The sequence below is a fragment of the Tetrao urogallus genome, assembly GCF_951394365.1.
Source record: "Tetrao urogallus genome assembly, chromosome: 6".
Taxonomy (NCBI): domain Eukaryota; kingdom Metazoa; phylum Chordata; class Aves; order Galliformes; family Phasianidae; genus Tetrao; species Tetrao urogallus.
Genome location: NC_136819.1, coordinates 22,338,083 through 22,361,441, shown reverse-complemented (window position 1 = coordinate 22,361,441; position 23,359 = coordinate 22,338,083). Strand labels below are relative to the sequence as shown.

The 23,359-nt window shown below is 44.3% G+C and overlaps 1 protein-coding gene across 1 annotated transcript; it reads right to left on the bottom strand.

Moving 5' to 3' along the window:
- Positions 1-6,905: 6,905 nt before the first annotated feature.
- Positions 6,906-22,958, bottom strand: TSPAN18 (tetraspanin 18; the record flags this gene model as incomplete). Its single annotated transcript, XM_079536766.1, has 7 exons — positions 22,876-22,958; positions 21,908-22,102; positions 16,855-16,929; positions 11,414-11,512; positions 9,986-10,162; positions 7,584-7,667; positions 6,906-6,953 (listed from the first exon to the last, which is right to left on the bottom strand). The coding sequence occupies exons 1-7, from the start codon at positions 22,936-22,938 to the stop codon at positions 6,906-6,908; spliced, it is 741 nt and encodes a 246-aa protein (XP_079392892.1). The 5' UTR covers positions 22,939-22,958.
- Between the last annotated feature and the right edge of the window lie 401 nt (positions 22,959-23,359).

Sequence of the window (23,359 nt, the reverse complement as noted above, 5' to 3'; positions counted from 1 at the left end):
TTCCTGGGCTTTTTGTCATGGGAAGGGTGGGAGGGGGGGTTTGTGTCGGTAATTTTGCATTATAACTTTTCTTTTGTTAGTCCCTTTTTGTTATAAAGTGATTTACTTCCTTTCCACTTACCGGCATGAATCAGTGTGTAACTCGGTGCTGGTGGCATTGTCAGGTGATGTCTGGGGAGAGCAGCGTCCTGCAGAACCCCCAGCAGCCCCTCTGCAGGTGGCAAGTGAAGAGCATGAGGTGGGCTCAGGGAAAGGAGCCAGGTTCCTGGAGAACTGGCTGATGGGATCACAGGCTCTGAAACCCTTAAACAAAGCACAAAACAAGAAACCAAATCTCTGTCCAGTGAAGGACTCGTCTGTTCTCTTTGGTGAGTCTCACATGTGCCTCTTGGCATGCATCCTCGTGTGCCTGGCCCATGTCCCTGTTAGCACGTGCTGCTTGTCTGGATGGGAGCTTGTTGGGGGTCAGTGCTGCTGAGTTTGCAGACAGCTGTTCTTCCCTTGCTGCTGGAGATGCTAGTCCTGGTTTTATTTTTGCACTGGGTGCTTGCAAAGCTTGGCAGGAGAGGCAGTGAAAGAAGCTCCTTGCTTGTTCCCCATGAAGGGACAGCACTGGGAACAGTGGCACAGCTTGAACTATACTAGGTGAGAAGTAAAGGAAACTACTGAAAAAAGCCTGTTAAGCAGAGACATCCCTTTGGTTGGGATGTTTCATGACGTTCCTAGGCCAGCATCCTGTCTCCTTCATCCCAGAACACTTCTTACAGCAGCAGCTTTGCAATAGTTTTGGTAGTGGTGACTGTGAGGCAGAGGGGATGTGGCTTCAGTTAAGTGGGAACTGGAGTCTGTTGTGAAAGCAGTGAGTTTGTCGGACCAAAGCTTGTCCCACTGAGGTGCTTAGGATACTGTTCAACTGCTACAAAGAACAGCACAGGTGGAGCAGCATATGAAGGCATTACTGTCAATTAGCAAAGGACTGAATGTTCTGTAGAGTTCACTGGCCAGTATCTCCTACATCTCCTGGGCTTAACAGCACTGGGTGCCCAACTTCTTAGTGCTTTCCTTGTAAGTTATCCTTGTCCACAGCTGGAGGCTGCACTGTTGTTCTCTGTGGGACTGAAGCCAGAATGGCTGCAACAGGATACAGACTTAATGGGCTACTGCTGGCAGGATCAAAGTGTGCCCTGGAACTGAGCTGACATCCCAAAGTCCCAGTAGAAGGATGCCTACACAAACAGTGCTTGTGTGACCAGCAGACCTCAGATCACTGGTGAGACAGGGAGCTACAGCTGTTTGCTGTCTGGTACCTTCATAGAGTTAGAAGAAGCTAGCAGGTAGTTACTGTATGGTGTGTTTGTGTTGTGGGCGTTTAGAAGCAGCTGCCTTGGTGTTGGAACACTGGATGTGATGCATGTGTTGGCCATGCAAAGTGTCAGGTAAGAACATTGGGAGTAGCTGAACCAGGAAACATTGCAACTTTTTTCTACAAATTAATCCAAGGCAGAGGCAACATCCAGCAGCAGGCTGAATGCTGGAGCTTCTTACTCTGCCAAGCTGCTTTCAACAAGTCCAAAACAGGATAGTGAGCAACTAAAATTTCTATTTAAGAGAAGCCTTCCTGTTCAGGTGGAAGTGTTAGGCTCTGGAGGGAGATCATCTCCCTGTGAGGCAAGAAATGATGACATGCAACCCTGAGGGCAGCACAGAGCTGGCAGCAGAGCTAGAAGGCAGCAGCCATGGCTGCTGCTCCCACCCTGCACACTGGCCGCATGGGCAGCACAGTGCATGCAGCCCAGTGCTGCAGCTGCAGTTGTTGGTATAGGTAAGTGAAGCGTGAGTCTTTGTGTTTTGGGGTCACATGAATGTATACACAGACTGATTGTTGGGTTTAGGGGGTGGGAAATAGCAGTTCTAGGGAAAAAAAAAACACAAGTAAAACTGACCAAGCTAAGAGCAATCTTACAGAAGAGGAAATGGAGGGCCTTCTTCATGCTGTCCTCTCCCCTTCACTTTGGCAGCAGACCGAGGATCTTAGTTGCATTGTTACTTTGGGGCTGTGGCTGGCTGCCTGATCAGGGTACCTGGAAATGCCAACTAGCAGGTGAGAGAAACGAGTCAGTGCACTATGTATGTGAGAGCAGCTTTCTTAAAACTTCTTGATGGTTAAAGAAGATAGGGGCACCGTGAAAGCTCTCCAATGGGAGCTTTACATCAAATGAGGTCAGATTCTTCTTTAGTTCCTTGTTGTCTCTTCAAGACTTAGAACAGTGAGCCACTTCTGGTTTTGCCATTTGATGTCTACCTGCAGCGCTGCCAGAAAACAACTGTGGTTGTTTGTCTTCAGCGATAAAGACTGGGGGGAAAAAGGGAAGGGAATGCTGAAGCTTTTGTACTGCATCCCTAAGGATAGCAGCGCTGGGATCATGGCTGCAGGTGACAGCTGAGTACATAACTTGGGATCAAAAGCCTGAGGCATCACTTCAGGCTCTGATGTGCTGAGAGAAGATCTCTGTTGGCCTCAGTTTCCTTATCTGTTAAAGTGTGAGAAAAGCTTTGGACTGACGTCATCTCCCCAGGGACAGTTTGCAGTTCACCTGCTTGCATGTATGTAGCGCCAGGCAGGGCTGCAGGCCATGCTCTCCAAGGGCTGTGCTCTGAGCAGGCACAGGCAGGACTGACACTGTTCCATGGGGGAGAACTAAAGCCTTGCATTCCTCGAGCCCTCGCTTTTGAGGGTGAAGAAAGCTTACATTTACGGAACTCTCTGCATCGCCTTATTTACGCCTAACCACCATCTGGCAAACTGGAGCTGGTGACAAAAGAGAGGCTGTCTGTCTGTCTGTCCTAAGCTGGCCAATTCTTTCTGGTCAAGGGTTTTTACTTGGGGGGAAGGGGAGAATGGGACACTTGAGTTTATACCTCATTTTGGCTGCTGTAACTGACTTTATTCTTTTTCCTTTGGTAAGAAAGTGACTGTACTTAACACCAAGCAAATAGTGAAAATTAAAGCCGTTTCACTTCACTGTCACAATATCTTTCTTTTATTTTTTACTTTTTTTTTTTTTTTTTTTTTTTTTAAGAAACGCACACAAAAACCGTGGAGTGTTTCAGCCTTGTGTTCTGCTTTATATTACCAAAAAAAATTCCTTTCAATATAAAAAAGCATTACAGTAGGGAATACAGGATAAATTAGCTCCACTATCTAATAAAAAGAACATTTACAGGTTTTTCTTTTAAAATAGATTTCCAACATCATTATTTCACACGCAGCCCTTTCCCCAGGCATTTGCGAAGGTCATTTGAGCATTAAATAACAGCTGGGGGCAGGATGGGGGGCTGCTCTCCACTATTCCCCCCAAGGTGCATAGGCTGTGCTCACTGCACGGCAGCCACAGCCCCCTCTGCTCTGCAGCCAGCAGCGACTGCAGCTTGAGCCCCCAGAATCACCAGAGCTGCTAAAAACAAATACAAAAATACAGCTGCTTCTCCTGCCTACTCCTCTGAAAAGAGAAAAACTACTGTACAACAGAGGGGGTGGCCACATTACCATCGGACAAAAACAACAAATTGACACGCTTTGCCATACAACAGGAGTCTGCCTTCTGTGCTCCCTTGTTCATTAACTGCCCCTGGAATCGACTCCTTCTGCCCGTTGCCTACTTCCACAGGTACTCTCAGACTTGCCCTTATCTCTACAACGATCTCCATTTCTCATTTAAATGTGCTGCCTGGCCTTTGCGGTGACTTTAAGCTGTGCTCCCAATGGCACAGCTGCAGAGAATTGAGGTCTTAATCCAGAAAAGAGCGGTGGAGAATCAGAGAAGCTAAGAGAGGGGAAACAACTGCACAGAGACCAGAACACTAGAAGAATAAAGGGTCTTTTGAAGGTATAGGGACAAGTGATAGAGAGGATGTAAGCTAAAACTAAAGAAAACAGTACAGAACTGGGAAATCCAAAGAGAAATAAGCCTGCAGCGATCCTACCTCAATCTTCTGAAGTATTTCTGCTTCTCTTGCTCACCTCTATCCAAATTGCCATCTCTGCTCATGGGGTCGTTCTTCCCCTGCCAGTGGCTCTATCAGAACAGCCACTGACACCAGCTCCTGAAGCAGAGGTAGAACAGTTACGCTTCCTTGCCTCTGAGTTTGGCTCCGGTGCAGTGCCCCATTCCTGCAAGACCAGCAGATGCAACAGACTTTTCCTATCTTAAGAGCAGCACCTGCTGTTTAGTGAAAATACTGCTGGTTTTGGCTAGCAAAACTGTTTTTCTTCATTAAACGACAGGCCAGAATTTAATGCTAAAATGCATCATTAAATACAGGTCCAGAGGGAAACCACTCAGAAAAGCTTTCCATAAAGTTTAATGCAACATCTGAGGCCACTCAGCAATCCTGGCCTCACTCTCCTGCTGGAATATGCTGACACAGTGCAGGTGGGCTGCTGCTCTACCTGCCCCAGCTTTATCCTGCTTTTCTCAAGTGAAGCCTGGAAAAGCTTTATGGCCTCTTTCCAATTCCTTTGTATCCCAATTCTCCAGCCAGGATATTTAACCAGGATCTTTGTTTATTATGGACCACTCTTTCTTCTGCTTTCCTTCCTGCCTTGCAGCCTGCACATCCATTCACTTGCATCCGCATGGCGGACACAGACCCCATGGTGTAAGATACCTGTTACTGCCAAGCCAGGGCAGGAGGCTGCTGCTTGGCTCCTCACTGCTGCCTTCATCCCCCTTTCCTTCCTTGGCAGTGGCTACCGCTTTTGGATGGACTAGTTTAACCCTATATAAAAGTGCTCCTTAATCTAAGACTATAAAAAGATGTAAGCTAAACAGAAAAAGGTAGCCCCTGCCAACCTCCTCCAGACAAAGCGAGTTTGGAGTCAGGGAGCAACCAGAGGAATGACAAAGCCAACAGGGGCTGAGGCTTCCAGAGGATAGAAACCAGTGACCTGTTTTTGTCAATGACCACAAACACTGGAGAAGCAGCTGGAGTAGTCACAGCAGCTGCACACTGAATGCTCCCAGATCCTGCCTGGGACCTCAGCTCCACCTTAATATCTCTGACCAACATCCAGTCTTGGGCATGTTTCTCAAGTTCATTTCCAAATGGTTAAGTAGATAACAATCAGCAAAACATCAAACTATCTTAAGGGAGGAAACGCTCTCAACTAACAGGCAGGCAAGAACAATCCTGACCTGATGCTTCTGCTATGAGCCCGTGGGAAAGCCTCAGGGGAAATCCCCAGAGCAGAAAGGAGACCACGAGACAGCATAAGGTAAACAGCATGGGAGTGGCTGATGAACCTCAGGCTCATCGTGTACTATGCCTGGAAATCCTGCTGGAGCAGTAAAGCTTATAAGAATCCACTGCAAATATACATAGGTTGCTCCAAAAGTAATGCCTCCTATTTATTTCCATGGAAACTACAACAAAGAGCACAATAACAGTATTTGATAGAGCAAATTCTCAGCTACAAATCACTACTTTTCAACATAATCATTACCATTAGCCGTGCACCTTCACTAGCAATGAACAAGAGCCTGCATGCCACGCTCATAAATATCTGCACCAGTGGAGGTGTCCCACTGTCGCCACTGCTGAAATGCACCACCCACCACCTCACTGTGCTCACATCCACTGTTTGGTCTCCAGAAACATTCAGCAAGTTGATGAATGTCAAACGGTGCCATGTTTTTCCACAAGGATGAATTCTATGACACGCCTTTGTTTCATAGCACTAGCATGTCTGACACCATTCTGTCAAACTGCCCCTTCCCCTGCCATCTGATGTATAGCAATGGCATGTAATGGGATATTGATGGGAAGGTTCAACCACTACTGCCATACTACCAACATCCGCCTCTGACTTTGTGGGCAAATATAATACAATAGGAGGCTTTACTTTCAGAGCAGCCCTCATATACTAATAACACCACCACAGTGGTTTTTGCAAGGATGAAGTGAAAGGCAAAGGCTGACAAGTGTTAAACACTATTGCCTCCCCTTTCAGGAAGGCAGCAGAATTAGCTATTCTTGACCAGAGTCATCATTTTTCCCAGGGAATGGGAATACAGCAGGGAACAACTTGCTCTTTTTTTTTTCCTTCCCAGTAACACTGAACAAAAAAGGAAAAATCAGAAAGGCAGGCCCCAAACTCTTGACCATCAGCCAGCCCTGGATGAGTCCCGTGTTTAAGTGAGACCACTCTGCCCCCATTTAGGGCTCCAGAGAAAAGCCAGACTGCCCGAAGTGTTTGACTTCTCTGACAAGTTTCAGGCAATAGGGGCAAAACTTACGTACAAGGAAGAATGCGTGTTTTCACTCTGTGGCTGGGAATTATAGCCAGAATCACACAAGCAATGACTGCCTGTTTCTTAGATGAGCTGCCAGCACCACTTGTCGGGACTGCCCAGGTGGGTTTCCATACTTTGGCCAATGTCGCTGCCTGATGCAACCTTGCTGCCCCTGGGTTGCTGTTCTTCAGTCCTTTGCTGTCTAAATCACGATGAAGCTGCAGATGGTAAGCACTGCTTTGCACTGACAGGTGAGAGGGACAGCTGTGCTTGTCCTCCCACTCCTCCCCATAGGCTCCATCTGTCCATAGCATAAGTGGCTGCACTGGGCTCCTGCTCCACAGCTGCTGTGGGTGGCTCTGGGCAAGGCTCCGGTGTACAGTGTAGTGCACATCACCTCAAAGTTCCAGCCCCTGAAGTACAATCCTTTTGGTCATTCATATATTACAGCCCTCTTTTTTTTTTTTTTCCCCTCCATTTTTCCCCCCTATCCCATTTTGTTAAAAAAAATAAAGTTTCTTGTGTGTTTTCAGGTTGTGTTTCGTCTGATATTCCTTCTTTCTTCCAAGCATCATTCCAATGTTAGGAACGTGGTGGTCCGCAGGGTGCCTCTTACTGGATCCCTCGGAAGAGACACATGGCAAAAATCATGGCAAACAGCTAAGGGGGGAAGAAGAGGGAAGAAATAAAATGTTGAACGGTAAGAAACAGCTACATTTTCCAGAAGAATGATGCGGGGGGGCCTTTGTGGGGGCTGCTGGGGCGATGCCCAGCTCCCTCTCCTTTTCACAATACGGGCACTGGGGAAAGCACCCAGCGTCTCTCCAGGACTAACATCTTTCTGGGGCAACCCTGTTCCACTGGAACACCACCAAAGAGCTAATGTGGGATGATAATGGAGATGCCCCTAGCCCAGTACAATGTCAGTCTCTAAACTGAAATTTTTAAAGCAAAGGCAGAGTTTGAGCACATTAACCATAGGAGTCAGCTTGCTGAGATGCAGCTGTAATGGGAATAAGAATCATGCCCTGGGGCACACAGTGAGGTTCCCAAAGCCTCTGTGGCCGAAGTACCACGGCTGCAAACTCTGTGCCATGGCCAACACGAGGCGGCACTGCAGGCTCATGACAGAGATTATTTCCCTGCCTCTTGTGGCAAGGGACCAAGTGCCCGCCTCTTTCTAGGCGATTAAAACCACAAGTGGATAACCTGCTAGCACTCTGCAGGAGCAGCTCCCTGTCTCACTGCTGGACATCCACCAACACTGCTTTTATAATCACACAACAGTACCTCAATGGCCAGCACTCCGATGGCCAGGGCTCCTGCAAGATACACGTAGGTCTCAAAGGAGTTCAGGATCACAGTGTAGCAGCCCTAGGAGGGACAGAACACAGTGAGATACACATGAGCAACACAAGGAGTTGTTCCCTCAGCACAGCCCCCCAAGCCCTCACTGAGCAGGAGGAACAGTGATTTCTTGCAGGACAGAGAGGAGCAAAATGGAGAGGCATTCCCTCTGCAAAGGGAAGAGACTAAGCACAAAGAAAAGGGCCCTCTGGGCACATGACAGGCAGCTGTGGCAGACTGGGGATACAGGCTATTTATTTAAAGCCAAGGCAGGAGATTCTTCACTTGTAATTCAGTCACAGCCAGCAGCTATTTCACACACTGGGACCTTTTCTTTGACCCTTCCCTCTGCAGGCGCATGGATGAACACCTGCTCTTCTGGATATGGGAGAATTGATGTCATGAAGAATTCAGGGCCATGCACTACTACAATCCTTCCATTTATGCAGCACAGCTACCATTGGCTTTAACGTAATTTCTTATTGCTTATACAATTTAAGAGCATGGAGACACTCTGCAAAGTTTTCAGTGTTTCAGGAAATCACCAGCTTATCCTGGCCTTATTTCTCCCTAAAATCCTCACTTCTCAGCCTAAAATTCCAACCCACTAGCAAATTTCTGACAATAGGTCATACATAAAGAGAAAAGTAGACTGAATTTTGCCTAATGAAAAATGTACCTCTCCTGCTCACTAAAAATACACACGTCCCATCCATTTATCTGGGATGTCTCAATCACCTGATTTTTTCTTTCCACCTAAAAGGAAAATATCTGAAATGCAGAGCTGGCAATGACAGTTACATACTGATGTCAGACTCTGCTCACTAGGAGTGAAGCAACCAGGAGAAAGCAAGGGAAAGAGAAGACTCATTCATGCTACAAACCCAGGGAATGAAGATGACTGGGGCAGCAGCACTCTTGTCATCATGAGGCTCTGCTCCTGTTGTGTTGTCAGCCCAATTTTCAGGAAAAAAACATCCAGCCCAGCAACAAGATGTCTGGGTGCTTGCTAGAACTCCAGCCTTAACCCAACTTTCAGCATGCCCTGCTCAGCAGGCTGAAAACAATACTGAGTACAGATGTGGCAAGGACTGTCCCAGCAGCCTGACTTTGCTCCAGCAATGCTTGAATACAGCCACCAGTTCTTTGGGAGCATCTCCCATTTTATATAAATGCCTCACTGTGCTTGGTGACATTTGCTGTGCACACAGTTTCTCCCACTGCCACAATGCAGGACAAAGGCTCACAGAAAAACATCTCTTCCCATAGAAATGGGAGGCTTCAGTATCACCACTTAAGGAAAGCAAAAATTTTAATCTGCTTTATATCCCTGTTTCTCAGAATGCATTTCTTTCCCCCCTCCCTGCTGTTTGTCATCTTTTCTTCTCTCTCACTTCTCCCCATCAATTCATGGCAATCAGACCTGGCAGATGCAGTACGGCGCTGTCTGCTATGATCTCTCACCCAGCGTGCCTTTGCCAACTGTTTCCAGCTGTCTGACAAGGAACAGCTCACCCGCTGCTTCCAAACTCCTTTACTCTCTTTCACAATCTGCTATCAAGTGCTGAAAACAGGACTGCTAGTTAGCACGGAGAGAAAAGGCTTGTACATACAAGTCAGTAGAGAGTTCAGCTGGCTCGCGAAGGCTGCAATAAACACAGTCAAGATCTTTGCTAGAAAATTTCTGAAACTTCAGGTACTGGGGAAAATGTAAGGAAACTTGGGTGCTGGTAGCATCAATGTCAGTGAATTTACTCTGAGTTGCATTTTTCCAGTCTAGCATAGAGAAGAATTGCCAAGTCAAGAGACCTGTCCAAAGAAATGCACTCTTTCTACTCTAAATTGTGAAAGGGCAGAAAAACACAGATTTCCAACACACCTCTTTCTTGGGAAATAGACACAATTTTTTTGTGGCTGTTCAAACCTCAATCTCTTGGTTGAATATAGTATTGATGAGGAGCCTTTGTGAACTAAAGTGGAGCTCCTGCAGCAGCCAGTAAGAGCAAATTCTATCCCATCCTCACTGACCTGCAATGGCTTGTCAGTTAACTTGTCAGACAATACTAACCTTTAAAGCCACAGTAAAACTTGACATAAAACTTCTATTCCACCTCTTAAACCCCTGCGAAAATCGATTTCTGCTGATACAGCACAGCAGACTTAACGGTACACAGAAAGAAAGGGGATTTATAGTATCACATGTCCGTGACTTCAAAAGTTGTTAACAGTGTAAGTGCAGTTACATCCTCAGCTACAGTCAGAACAGCATAACCTGCCACTTTCATGGGTAGGTAACCCATGGCAACCACAGCCATCCCTGCTGGGAACCATCTGGCTGCCCCTACCTGCCGGTTCTGAAACTTCTCGCTGCCTCGGAGGCAGGCTTGCCTGTTAACAATCATCCCTTCTCGGCTCTGGAGCTTTCGCTGGCAACAAGCCTCTGGTATAGCCTCTTCCAACAAGTGTGGGAATGGAGGGACAGCGTCAAAATCTTCTGGTCCATTCACTCCACAGCAGGCAAACTGGAGAGAAGAAAGAAAGACAGAGTTTACACTTTGGCCTCAAAGGAGATACCAGACATCTTCCAAAGACCTATTTTTGCAGGGATCAAAGCTTTAGTCAAAGCAGAGACAAAACAACTGTTGTTTCCAAGGAAGCGGATTGCACTTGTACCTTGGAGCTTCTGTTTCATCAAAGCCTCTTTTTATAAAGTCCCACTGTTCCGATGTCACAAAGTAGACTCTAAGGTACCATTGGGAATATTGCCATGAACTACACAGGACTTTGGAGTGCATCCAGAATGACTTGCCTGAGATCACCCAGCAAGTCTGTAAAAGAGCCAGCGGTGCAATCCAGGCTCTGAGTGCTCGTTCTCCCCAGAGCTAATGACCAGGACTGCTCTGCTCAAAGGCACTGCTAGGCAATTCAAGAAAATTCTCTTTTTAGGATTCAAGTCAGGTCCTTTTTAAGGATTCAAGTCATACTCTGTCTCCTTTCAGCCACCAAAAGGAAATGTCTTTACTGAAGTCCTGAATCAGCATGAAGGGCAGCAGTCATCTTTTTCTTTAAAGATTAAAAATGACTTTTAGTTTGCAGAATCTGACATCCTACTCTTCACTCCCGAACAGCTACGATGTGGGCTGTGCCAGGCACAAAATTCACAGGTGTACATGCAAACACAAGCACACACAACTTTCTGCAGCAGGCAGGCACAAACAACTTGTAGTAGATAAGAAAAATTCCAATGTCAGCAACTCAGCTGATCTTCAGTCCAGCTGCTTAGATCCATAATAACAAACACAACTTTGATGGTGACTGTTTACACACTGAAAATATTCTGTTAGGCTATTCCTGCCGCATCTGTCACCTACAATCTCATTTCACAGGAGGTAATAAGAAGCCATTAATTAGCACCTGTTCTGGCTGCTGTTGGCTGGGAATGGTTTTGAAGTAGTCTCAAAAGTGATGTGTCTAGGGCGAATGCATGGAGATTCTGGCCCATTACAGGCAGCTTCAGAGCTTTCTGTATCCAGTTCTAGAATTGGGCATAGTCAGTCAGCTCAAATCCTTGAGCACTGGCAAACCACAGTGGGTGATAGTCATTGTGAGTGTTACTCTCAGCAACAGGAGCAGTTAGTTGTGGGAAAACCTGGCTGCCAATGAACGGTCACCTCTCTCCCACCACTGCCAGGAGGAGCCAGGAGGTGTTGGCTGAGCACAGCATGAATGGCAGCTGACCATCAGTAGCGTGGGACCGGCATGGCCTGACTTACTGTGATCATAACAGAATTCCAGGTGGAGGAGAAGACATCGGTGTCATTGTTCCTCACGTAATGCTTCTTCAGCTCCTTGGTGAAAAACTCTCTCGTCAGCTGAAACACATGGAGACAAGTGGGAATGCAGAGGGTTACTGCCAACATCTCTCTTTCAAGCACTTCTCAAACCTCCCTGTTGTGAATACTGGGCATTGGTTGATTTGATTGGTTTGGTTTTGTTCTTTTATGCAGACCTCGGAGGAGAAACATGGGAAAAGCCACTGGCTGAACCATTGCTGTGCCCAGGGTGTTTGGTACTTGTTCAATAAAACTGCTCATTAAACATCAGGGAGCGAATTATATCTATATTTGCAAGCTAATGTATACATTTAAAGGTTGATGGGTATTGTTTGCTTCTTTTTTTTTAATATTGAGTATTTGAAAGTGTTTCATAAGTTGAAACGACTAAAGTAGATTTTAGAAAGATCTTGAAGTCCAAGCCCAAATAGTAGCTTAACTTACTATACTTCCTGAAGTCTGCAATCAAGACATGATTTTTCCCCTCACTTTCATTTCAAACCACTTAACTTCCAACTAATGTCAGGGGAACTCTGAATTTACTTCCATGTGTGAGAAAGCAGAATGAAGCCCAAACACTAAATTTCCTTGGAAGGAAAAGGAATTAAAACACGTGGAACGAATGCAAAATGTTCAAGTCAACTCACAAATCAGAGAAGAGATTGTTTCCCTCACAATGCTTTGGAGTATCTAAACTCACCCACACACGAAGAAAAAAATCCTCTTTATATTTCCAATTTTAGATAATTTAAACATTTTTTTTCCTAAGGTCAACGATAAAAACTAATGGAATTTAATTTACTCCTGCTTACATCTATTGTAAAATAGAAAAAACAAACCAACATCTCTGCTCAGAGACTCCTGAAACAGTTAGACACCTTGAAAATACATTTATGCAGGATCGCTCTCTGGAGGACCAATAACCATGCAAACTTAAAAGTCCTGTTAAATTGAGTACTTTGATTCAACCTTGTGCCCTCTCTATCACTTCAGGATGAAAACTTCAAGACATCCCCCTCTCCATGTTCCCAGTAGGCCCTGACTTGTGTGGTCCCTTGTCTAAAATACCTTCTGATTTGTGGTCCACACAGGCACCTCTACACCAGCACAAAGCTTGGGTGAAAGGGATTGGACTCTGCTGGATATAGCATTATTTCTGTGTTATATATTTGCTGGACTGGGAATTAAGCTGCCTGAGAAAGAGCCTTTTTTTTTTTCTTTCCTGTTGTTCACAAAGCATTGCATATGCACTAACACAAACTGCTACAAGTTGGTTTCAAGTTCTTGATATACAATGTGAAATACATACACATACATATGTATGAGACGTATGGGTGGGCACAAAAGCACAAGCACAGACTTGACCATTTCTTTTGTAACTATAACACAAACCTCAAGGAAAGCCAATAAGGCTGCTGTGATTCTTTAAAAGAGCCAGAATACCACTTCATATTGATTTCTCTTTTGCAGATACAAAGGCAAAATTTAATGACTGCATCAATACTGGGTAGTCACAAAGACTTGAATGGCACAGGGAGCTAGATCTCATTACTTTTTAATTAGATGGGCCGCTAAGTTCCTCAATCACTTTTATGAGACAGATTTTTAAGTTCTTAATTTTTCTTTTTTTCTTTTCAACATTAAAATACCAGGGAATCAGAAAGGACTGAAGGACTGGCATTTTCCTTTGGGAATCTGGTGCCCTAGGTTTGAAGATGCTGAAACCTGCCCTCGGTCTTCTCCTTTCCTTCCCTCTCAGAGCATACTTCACCCACCCAGCATCCTCTCCTGCAGAGACAGCAGCACATTTTTCTGATGCTTGTCTGTTTCTGAAGCGCAGGCTTTGAAACTGATATTACAGTTGGTAATAATCCCAGCCGGCTGCCTTTGGCTGGGTCTAAAACAAAAGAGTCATTTAAATATAAAGTGAAACCTTTATTTTGACAGCAGCAATCCCAGAGGAAATTGTTCAGAGTTTGTGTGTGATTTTTACGAGACTTGGCCCAAAACAAAGCCTAGCTCTAGAAAAGTATGTCTGCCAGGGAAATAACTGATTCCATTTTGCTGCTCTTAAATTGTTTGTCCTGAGGACGTGAAGTTCAAAAAAAAGAAGTTAAGAATCAATCAGCAAAGGTAAACTGCTGACAAAGTGGGACAAAAGTCAGTAAGACAGACCTTATCCATGTCAACCTAGGGACGGACTGTGCGTTTTCTTTAGTTTTCCCCCATGTCTGAGGAAACAGAGCTATCAGAAACCAAAGCAACTTGTATTTCAAGTGTCAAAACTAAAGATGAAAATGCAAACATTCTGAGCCTGTTCAGAGCCCTGCCACTGGACTCATGTGTCCCTGTCACCCTGTGCTTTCTTGCTTGCTAATGCAATTCACCAAATCTCTCAGATGGACACAGTCATTCAAGCACAAACACATTTTGAGGAGAATTGATCTCAGCCACAAAAAGTTCAGGTGTGGTCATTAGCTCTGTCACACCGAAGGCCTGAAAAAAAGTCCAGCACCCTCCACAGCTCTTCCCCTCCACTCCTCTGGTATTCAGGATTTGGTCTCCATGTGCAAGTCACATCTCTCTTCCATGGACTCTAAGCAATGCCTCTCTGTTGTTCACATTATTTATAGAGACTGAGATAACCAGCGTTGTTGAAAAACAGGGTTCTCTGCTGCCCCAAATTTTCTTTGTGAAGGAAGAAAAACTCTGGTACTCCCACATTCGATTAACCACAGTCTTCCTCTTCAGAGAATGCTTTAAAGCAATAATGTGGGAGTCCCAGAGGTCTTGCATGGCATATTAGCTCATCACTGCTAACATCACTTTCACTCACCTCGCCACCATGCTGTGCTTCACCGACTTTTCCTCTCATGTCCAATCTCTGCAGAAAACATCTCTTTCCTCCCTTCTGTGTCTTAATTCCTCTTACTCCCACAGCTATTAATAATTTAACTCTTCTGAGTGTTGGGAGCTAGTTTGCATGTAAAACTACACAAGAGAAAGTTGCACCAACCATCATCTGGAAAGCAAACAGAGCGTATCCCTTTTGTCTCACTTTATACACCCTGTGTGGCCAAAGCCATAGGGACTGGTGCAATGACCACGATGGGAACGCATCCGGCAGCTCTACAGAAAATGTAGGTTGCCTAAATGTGCACTTACCACTGCAAGCTTTGAAAATAAGTCATTACACAGGGAAGAGAAAAGCACATCCGATCCTGACCTTCTGTGGTCGTGGAAGGATGGAAAGTTCAACCCTTCGTCCCCACAGACATTCTGTCCAGCCATCAAGCCTCACACCAACCCAGCAATGACAACAACATTAGTTCTTAGTAGTTACCAAGCCAGAGGAGCCATCACCAAAACACACAGCAACAGCAAAGCAAGACTTTGTACAGAAGAAACCTTTAAGAGAAAACAAACCACAAGAATTTTCAGACTGAGTTTAACTTCTGAATAGAGACATCTCCAACTGCTGGGATTCTGACATCCTTCATTTCTCTCTCTTCTGCCCTTCCTGTCAGTCATTCTGACAGGGTGGGAAGCTGGTGACGCAAACAAGGAGATAAGCTCAGGAAAGATAAAATATTTTGTTCTCCTTCAGGTTTTGACTCACAAAGCATCACCAGATGTCACATAAGTCTAGAATAACCACTGTGACCTTATCTGTGAGCATCACATTGTCACATATCCCATGGTCACCATGGTACTGGAAGAACACAAGGCTTTTCAGGATCCTTGTGGCTGAGGGAAGAAGGCACAGCCACTCCACATACAGGAAGAATTGTGCCTGTCCAGTTTCTCACGCCTGCTCTAAGTTCCCCACACGTCACTCACTGGGATCGCTTATATCTCCTCCACAAACACTGTACCTGGGTCTGCAGGGCAGTGCTGCACACAGACTTCCTCTGTGTGCGGTCTGCTGCTCGTGCTGTAACAGAGGAATCCCCTAAAACCTCCTAACAGCAGAGCTGTAATGACCAGAGCACACCAGACCTCCCGTGCTGAAATCTACTTACAGCGCTGTAGCTACTCCCACAAAGGCACAACCTCAAAGCCTGAGCTGTAATGGAGTTCCCACACTGTGTACCAAGTGCTACTCTTTCCCAACTCTTCAAATCCGAGGCAAAGACAAAAGACCACTGACTTTTGGGAACAAAAAGGGCAAAAAAAAAGAAGGAAATAAGGGGCGGGGGGGGAGGGAAGAAGAGGGGAAAAATTCCTCCTGCCACCTTTTCCCAGACTATCTCACCACACAACAGCACACCACTTCATTGTGAGCTTCATAATTCTTAATTCTTTGCTTATCAAAATCTCTTTATATGAAAAAACTAGAAGTGTATCTTGGCTCAATAAAATGTTATCACTGTTATCACTGTTTTACAAAGTCCTCCTTTGCTCACGTTACATTTCTGTGATGATCAGCATGGGTAAGGTGCTAAAAGCTCCCTAACTAGTGGCAGGCACCAAACAAACAAAATAAAAACTAACAGTCACCAGTGACCACTGTTACTAGCTGATGTCTTTTCACAGCCGTCACTCACAGTCACATTTCAGAAGTGAGCTGCCTTGAGAAGGATGAGCCTTGTTCAGCCCAGCTCCTCTGTGTGCGTGTTGTCCTGTTTTTGGTCAAAAGCCACAAACTCTTGCATGTTTGAGAAACATGAGACCAAGCTTACTGCTAACATAGGAGAGGGATGATGGGCACTTAATAACATGCTCAGCAGCAGTGTAGAAAAAGGCTACATCATATGAAGCTGTGCAGAGAAGGACTCGAAATCTGTGAGCAAGGCTACATGAAAAAGAACTCTGAATGGACTCCAGAAGGGCCAGGGGAGACTCAGTCAGAGCAGGAGGGGAGGCATATCTTGCAGGCAGAATTGAAAGGAATCTGGCAACTATCAGAACATGAAAATTCAAGAAGAAATATTAGACAATGCCCAAGAGAGTTTCTGCACTGCAGACAGAGGAAGCATTGGTTCTGCTGGGGAAACAGGAGGTTTCACTATTAATATTAATACTAAACACATGCTATATTGCAAAAAGAAAATAGTTGCTTTTAACCTTAGTGTGGCATTATTGCAAAACTTTCCCCTGATGGAATGTGCAGCTGGTTTGGCTGTGAAAGAATCGAGAAGACTAAAGTCTTCAGGATTTAAGTAGCCCCACAACATATATATCCCTCGTACATAAAGCATCCACCTTGCACATACCAGCCTAACTAGCATTGCTGGCAGTTCTGCAGACTGTAAGTAGTAAGGAAGCAGGTTTGTTGGTATTTGAAACAGTTACAGTAAAATGAATCAGGCACTAATGCCATCCTCCAGCTGGGTACAATCCCACTAGGGCTCAGAGCCTGCCCACCATAGGATACTTACATTTTCTCTGAAGATAAAAGCCAGAATTGCAGCTGAAAGCTCCGCCAGGAAGATTAACAAAATAAACATGAAGAACTAGAAGAAAGAAAATGGGGGGGGGGGGGGGGGGGAGAGGGGAGAGAAACAGAGACATTTCATTACGAGAATACAATAGGCAGTAGGAACACAAGCTTTACAAGTTTTACCACAGAGATGGAAAAAATAATGAAAAAAAAAAAACCTATGACAATAACCTGGGGCAGTCACAGCCATCCTCTGACCCTGCCACAGGACATGGGAGCTCACAGCATGTTCTGCCATGTTCTAATGTGTAAAGTGGCCACTAGTGTCCCCTGATGAATCGGCACCAAGTTAAAACAGTAAAGCCTAGTTTGATGGAAAATGTTATACAGTTGTGTAGATGCTCATATAGGACTGAACTGTCCTGACACAGCGAGGGGAAATGATGTAGGTAACCCATACCATGCATACACATATATATGTACATCTTTGCTCATCACAGTCATAAACAACTTCACTGTAATATAACCACGGCTCATTTTGTGTTTGGAAAAAGGTAGTGGGACATACACTGAAATACCTGGGATAAAAAATGGAATCTTTTTAGAGTTTATCTCAAGGCAAAATTAGCCTTGGTTAGAAGTACCCCCTTTCACACAATGGGGTTGCACGGGGTACCTTAGTTACTCAGCTGCTATGAAACAATATAACTGCATGCTGATATGGTACCCCTGAGAAACCACACTGAGAAAAGCCACAGCCAAATGTGGGGGCCCCAAAGGCAGCACAGAAAGCTGATCCACAACTTGAAGTACAGTTTGGAGAAGAAAACAGTGTTGAAGGGAACAAATCTCCCAGGAGAAGAAAAGAGAGAGCTCACGTTTCACTCTGTCTTTAGGACTGATCCTAAGTTACACTGATGCCTCACTTCAGTCCACAACAAACACTACAAGAAACTGGCAGGGATGTGTTCTCTAGCATCCTTCAAACAGCAATTGCTGATGCAGAGGAACACTGAGGGGAACAGAGCAGAAAGTGGTAAGGCTCACACGTTCTCCTGAAACAGCATTTCTAATTTTCACTTCTGGAGACAAAGCACTAAGTTAGTTCAGACTTACAGTTCCTCAAAATGGGCGTTTTTATGATGCTATGGTCATACAAAGACATTATCAATTGAGAAATGTAAGGATTCCAAGATTTAGACCACAGGCTAACATGATTTTAGCAGTCTGAGTGGCAGTTTGGAAATGACTTTGGGTTTTGGTACCATGTGAATAGGGAACCCAGTAAGACTGCTTCATATGGAAGGTAACAAACACACGGTACAAGTGATTGAAACAACCAGCAGAAATAAGCACAAAAGAGATCTTGATTTTTTTTCTGCATAAAAAGGCTATTGAGGGTCTTTCTGAAACAGAAGGAAGGCAGATGGGGCCAGAATTGCTATTTAAGGTCCCCAAGCAATGATTTATAAACAACGTGTGGAATGCCATGCACTGTGTACTTTGGTAATGGAGAGAAAATTCCTACTACCAAACTGGAATGAGAAAGTGTTCTTTTGGTGTCAATTACTAGAGCTGTAAGTGATTTTTTCCCCACCGGAAAAGTGCACGCACTAACTCGTCCCATTTGTCTTTCTGTCTCTGCAATGGAAACAAAAGAAAAGCATCCCAGGCTCAAATGACAAACAAGGCAAGTCACATGGAGAGGGCTGCTAACAGAATGCTGTTGCTTCACTAGTTAACTAGTTGAACTAGTTAATTCTATAATTTATTCTTACTGCCAGACTTTTACATGCAGCTTCTATTTTTCCTGCTCAGAGACTATTTTGTTTTTAATTTCACCACAGGAGGGCAAAGAGCAAGTGATGAGGATGAACCATACTTTGCAAATCCACATCATCATCCATCAAGGGATCTCAGCATAGCCACTAAGAGGTCTAAGGTGGTGATCAAGTGATTAATCTCATCACCTTGCTAATTGCATTTCATTTACTGATTGCTGGAAGATACAGTTCATACGAGCTCCAGCTCAGGTCTGTGCAGAAGTATAAGCAGCCATCTCCAGATTACCTCTGATAAGGTTCATTATCATTCCCAAACTGATACACACTTACATTGTGCATTACAGATTTGAAAAATAGTTACTGTAGAAAACACAGAAGCAGACATTGGAGGTGATGAGAAAAAAAGAGATGGATCATCCGTGTTTTAGAACTTGCTCTCATTCTGCATTTTAAGGCAACACAGCATCTGCTTATTATGTCTTGCCTCACAGAATTAAATTAAGCAATTACTGAAATACGAGCACTCTGGACAGCCAACTGGTCAACGCAGTGTATGGGACACAGCAACTTCACATACAAGCCCATGCCTGAGTCTGGGCACTTGTGTGAAGGCACCGTACTCATCCAATGTCAGGGTCTGAACATCATCCTTAGAAATGGGGTCTCCTGTTGTGGATAAAAATCCTGTCTTGGTGACAGCTCCACAATTGTCACAGGCTTCCACAAGTCAATGTTTCACATTTCTTTCCTACAACACACCTACTGTTCCAGCTTCAGTTGTTGCAGAATGAGCAGTCATTGCCTTTAAACGCAAAGGACTTGTGTTTTCATGTTGGAAAGCTGTAGAGGCTGCAGTATCTGTATTATAAGAGTGCAAAAAAGGACATCTACCCTCACAGCTAAGCCAAATCAAGCTAACACAGACTTCTTTTGCAAACCTGAATTCAGTCTCCTGTGGCAAAATAAAAACATTTGCACACATTTTGTTTTGTACACTCAGTAGCACTCTGGATTCTGATTTCTATAGTGTTCTTTTACAGCCATAGTGTCTTTAGGACAACCCAGAATAAAGCCAATCCTGAATTTTCAGGCCCACCTTTGTTGTATTTTGTGAGCCACATCCAAATGCTGGAAAATCTAGAAACATTTCACAGCCTTGTGCTTAATGCAGCATGCTGGGTTTCACAAGGATTTTTTGTTGTTGGTGGTGGTGAGTGTGGGTCGTTGTTCTTTCTTTCCAAAAGACAGCTTAATGTAAAATAAAAGACACTGTAAATACAGAAGTCAGAACCTAGAGAACATGTATGTGTGCATCTGTCTTGTCCCTTCTATCCTTTATTTATATTTGAACCGAAAGCTTCACATATGTATTATGCATCACTGTGAAATCTCACTCAAGCAGCCCTGGCTCATGAATTCTTTAACAGCTTTGCAAGAAGACTTGATTTGATCAGGCAACTTCTCCCTAAGTACCACCTCTAAAGCCAAACGTTCTCAGTTCTGCAAGCGAGCTCCCAGTCTCACTGGCATTCGCTCATGAATGGTTTGCCCTTTCTATGTCTAAAACACTCCCATTAGACTTCTGGTTGCACAGATCTTTTGTGTATTTTAATGTCAGCTGGTCTGGCCTCCCAAAAAACAGAAATTAGTAAAATATCTCTTCTCACTTGGCATCAGCACAGATCACTGTGCAAGTGCTTTGCCGCTGTTGGACACCGGATGACAGGTTATGAGAGCTGACTTTGACGTCAGAAGCCGGAATGCTAATTCCTCATCCAGTGATTACTTTCAGAGTTCCTGCTAGTTCCAGGTATTATCTCATGCCCATTGAAGTCTCAGATTCCAAGTATATAATAAAATAATAACAAAACTAAATAAATAAAGCAGCAGGGCTCAGAACAATTTCTATGAGTTAGAAATAATAGCCACAAGTTTGAATGCACTGGAGCAAAAATAAAACACTGGGAGGAATATTCAAATAACTATTGACCTCAGTGATGCTATGTCAGGAAAGTACAGCACAGAAGTCCCCTCTTCCAGCTGTGTCCTCTATCTGTATGCTGCTTATGTAGTCCAAACTCAAAATCTCTCTCTCACATTCACTTGTAACCAATACTTTTCATCAAATATAACTTTTAGTTTCTTAATCTGATTATGTTAGGCTCTGAGTAAACTCAGGCTCACTGGACCCGATTCTTCACATTTTGGGAGGCTCCTTTTGGCAGGTTTTCCTGACTTGACAGGTGATATATTGAGTTTTCTGATTTACTTCTCAGATGATTCACTAGCGATCCTATCCAGAGAGGGGCTCTCACATGCTGGTTATAAAGTCTAGGGGTGGGCAAGCCAAGTGCTACAGAGAATTCACTTCAGTGGAGCCAGGCTGAACTCTAGGAAAAAAAATAGCTTTGTTTTTAAGAAAGTGGACTTTCCTGTTCTGCTAAGATACAAACCTCTTTTTTACTGTGAAGCAGCTGTGCAAGACAGAATCATAACAGAATAGTGTAAGATCAACATTTACACAAAAATAAATAAAAACAAACTTGCAGATCCTGAGCAAGAAACAAAAGGCCACATTTGACAAAACCACTGAGCTTTGTGTTTTAACACATAACTGATAATGTTGTCTGCAAATAGATAATGGCTGGAAACCCTGCAGTATCAGAACTTAGGGCAGGGGTCAGAAAAACTGATTTTAAGCGTTATCTAATGACTAGAAGGAATGAAATTTAACTCCTTGGGTGGAAAATTGCCTGAAAAGAACAAACCTGTTCATTTCAGGAGCAGACCAGGTTGCATGAAGGATCAACTACCTATTGAGAGCTGAAACACAAGGACATCATCCAAGTTCAGAGCTGGGCACTTTTGCTGTGGGGCCTCATTACACAGATGCTTCACTCTATATGTTCTCTCTGCTCTGTTGTGAACCAGTAAGAAATGAATCTACAGGTGGAGCTAATGGTTTTAATATGAAAAGTATCCAGGTTTTGATCACTTTCTATATGTTTTTGAGACAAAGCTTGACAAAGTTAAAATACAACCCCAGATTCAGACTCACAAGACTCAAGCCTGGTTCAGGAAGGAAGCAAATTCTCTGTACTTCCAGCTGTGTGTAAAAGTGTTCTAAGTGTACTTAATATCTAAGGGAACAATGGCTGCAAAAATAGACACCCATTCATGCACTAATTGCAGCATCACTTATCTAGATTAAGAGTCACCCCATTCTTGGGGAGCACCAAAAGGCTAATAAAGTGCAAGGACACTTACAAAAAGTAGGAGACATTTGTTCTCACGGATGGCACCGCAGCAGCCAAGGAAACCCAGCAGAAAGAGCATTGCTCCCATAGCCAGCATGATGTATGCTCCTGTGAAGAGCAGAGGGTTGGCAGCCACGATCTCTCGAAAACCTGTTGGATCCACGATGACCCAGATCCCAACTCCTAGCAGGCATGCTCCTCCCAGCTGTCACAGCACAATGAGAGGAAAGAGGGGGAAAGGAGGAGACAGGTCAACATTAACAGCTGCTGCAGGAATGCTGGTTTCATCAGTATCTTTTAATCAAAGGTGTTTTGGAAAATCTGTTTCTGTGGCAAACATTCTCTGCTGAGCAGGTGACTGCTGACATGCTGTTATGCTGCTCTCAGCGTTTCTTGCTCACTCAATGAAACATTAGCAGCGAAAGCATCTTTTCTTTCTTAACACTTCACTCTACCAACTTTTGATTCTCTGCCCAATGCTTGAAAGACTGAGTCTTGAGTCTCTGCCACACCTGCAGGGGTGTGTGCCCAGTGAAGAGGCACAGGGGAACCCTCTCCACCACAGGGGTGCCTTGCCCCAGTTGGGGCAGGATGGCTGGGTGCTCCTACCCCTCCCTTCAAAGACAGGAGCAACATGGGTCACCAGGAATGTGGTAGAAAAATCTCTGCTTGCCAGCAAAAACCTCAGCAGGGCACCCAGGACTAGAAAACAATTTCTTCTGCCATTCAAGGACAGACCATGAATATAAGTTACAGCTTTCCTACTTTGTCTTTCTTGTCAAGGACAACCTTAATGCAGACAGCAGTGGCCACTGGGCTGCCTTACTCAATGTCTTAATACCTTCAGATGCCATAAATTAATATCCTTGGTGATTGCTAGCGCAAAGCTGAGGGATCTTTTGTGGTAACTTCACTGAATTACAGCCTATTCTGTTGGCTGCTGGAAAAAGAAAGAATCAAGAGATTCCAAATACTTACAAATATAAAAAAATTGAAAAGAAACATCAGGTACTTCATGCAGCTCAGACAGTCTCCCTCCATGGTCTTCAGGCCACTTGATCCAACTCTTCCTGCAGAACACCAAAACTATTTTAGCACACTCAATTTTATTTGAATGACACAGCCTTATTTCCATGTCTATTCCCTCCAGACCCTGTGGAGTTCATTATACAGAAGTGCTCATTTTTTACCTGAACAGAGTACCAAAGCTCAGGCTAATAAGAGATAATGATCACTGCTAATTCCCTTTGCATTCTTCCAGGTGTAGAGGGGAATGCAAATAGAAAGGTTGAAAGAAAGCTTTGGCATTGCTTGCAGGGTGAAATGCTGGGGGAAAAAAAAAGTCTGCAAATGATGGCTAATTTTATTTTATTTTTTTCTAGTCCCTGAGGTCTGTCAAGTTGAAGAAACACTGAACACACCTGGATACTTCAAATCAAGGAAGAAAGCTGTACTGACAAAG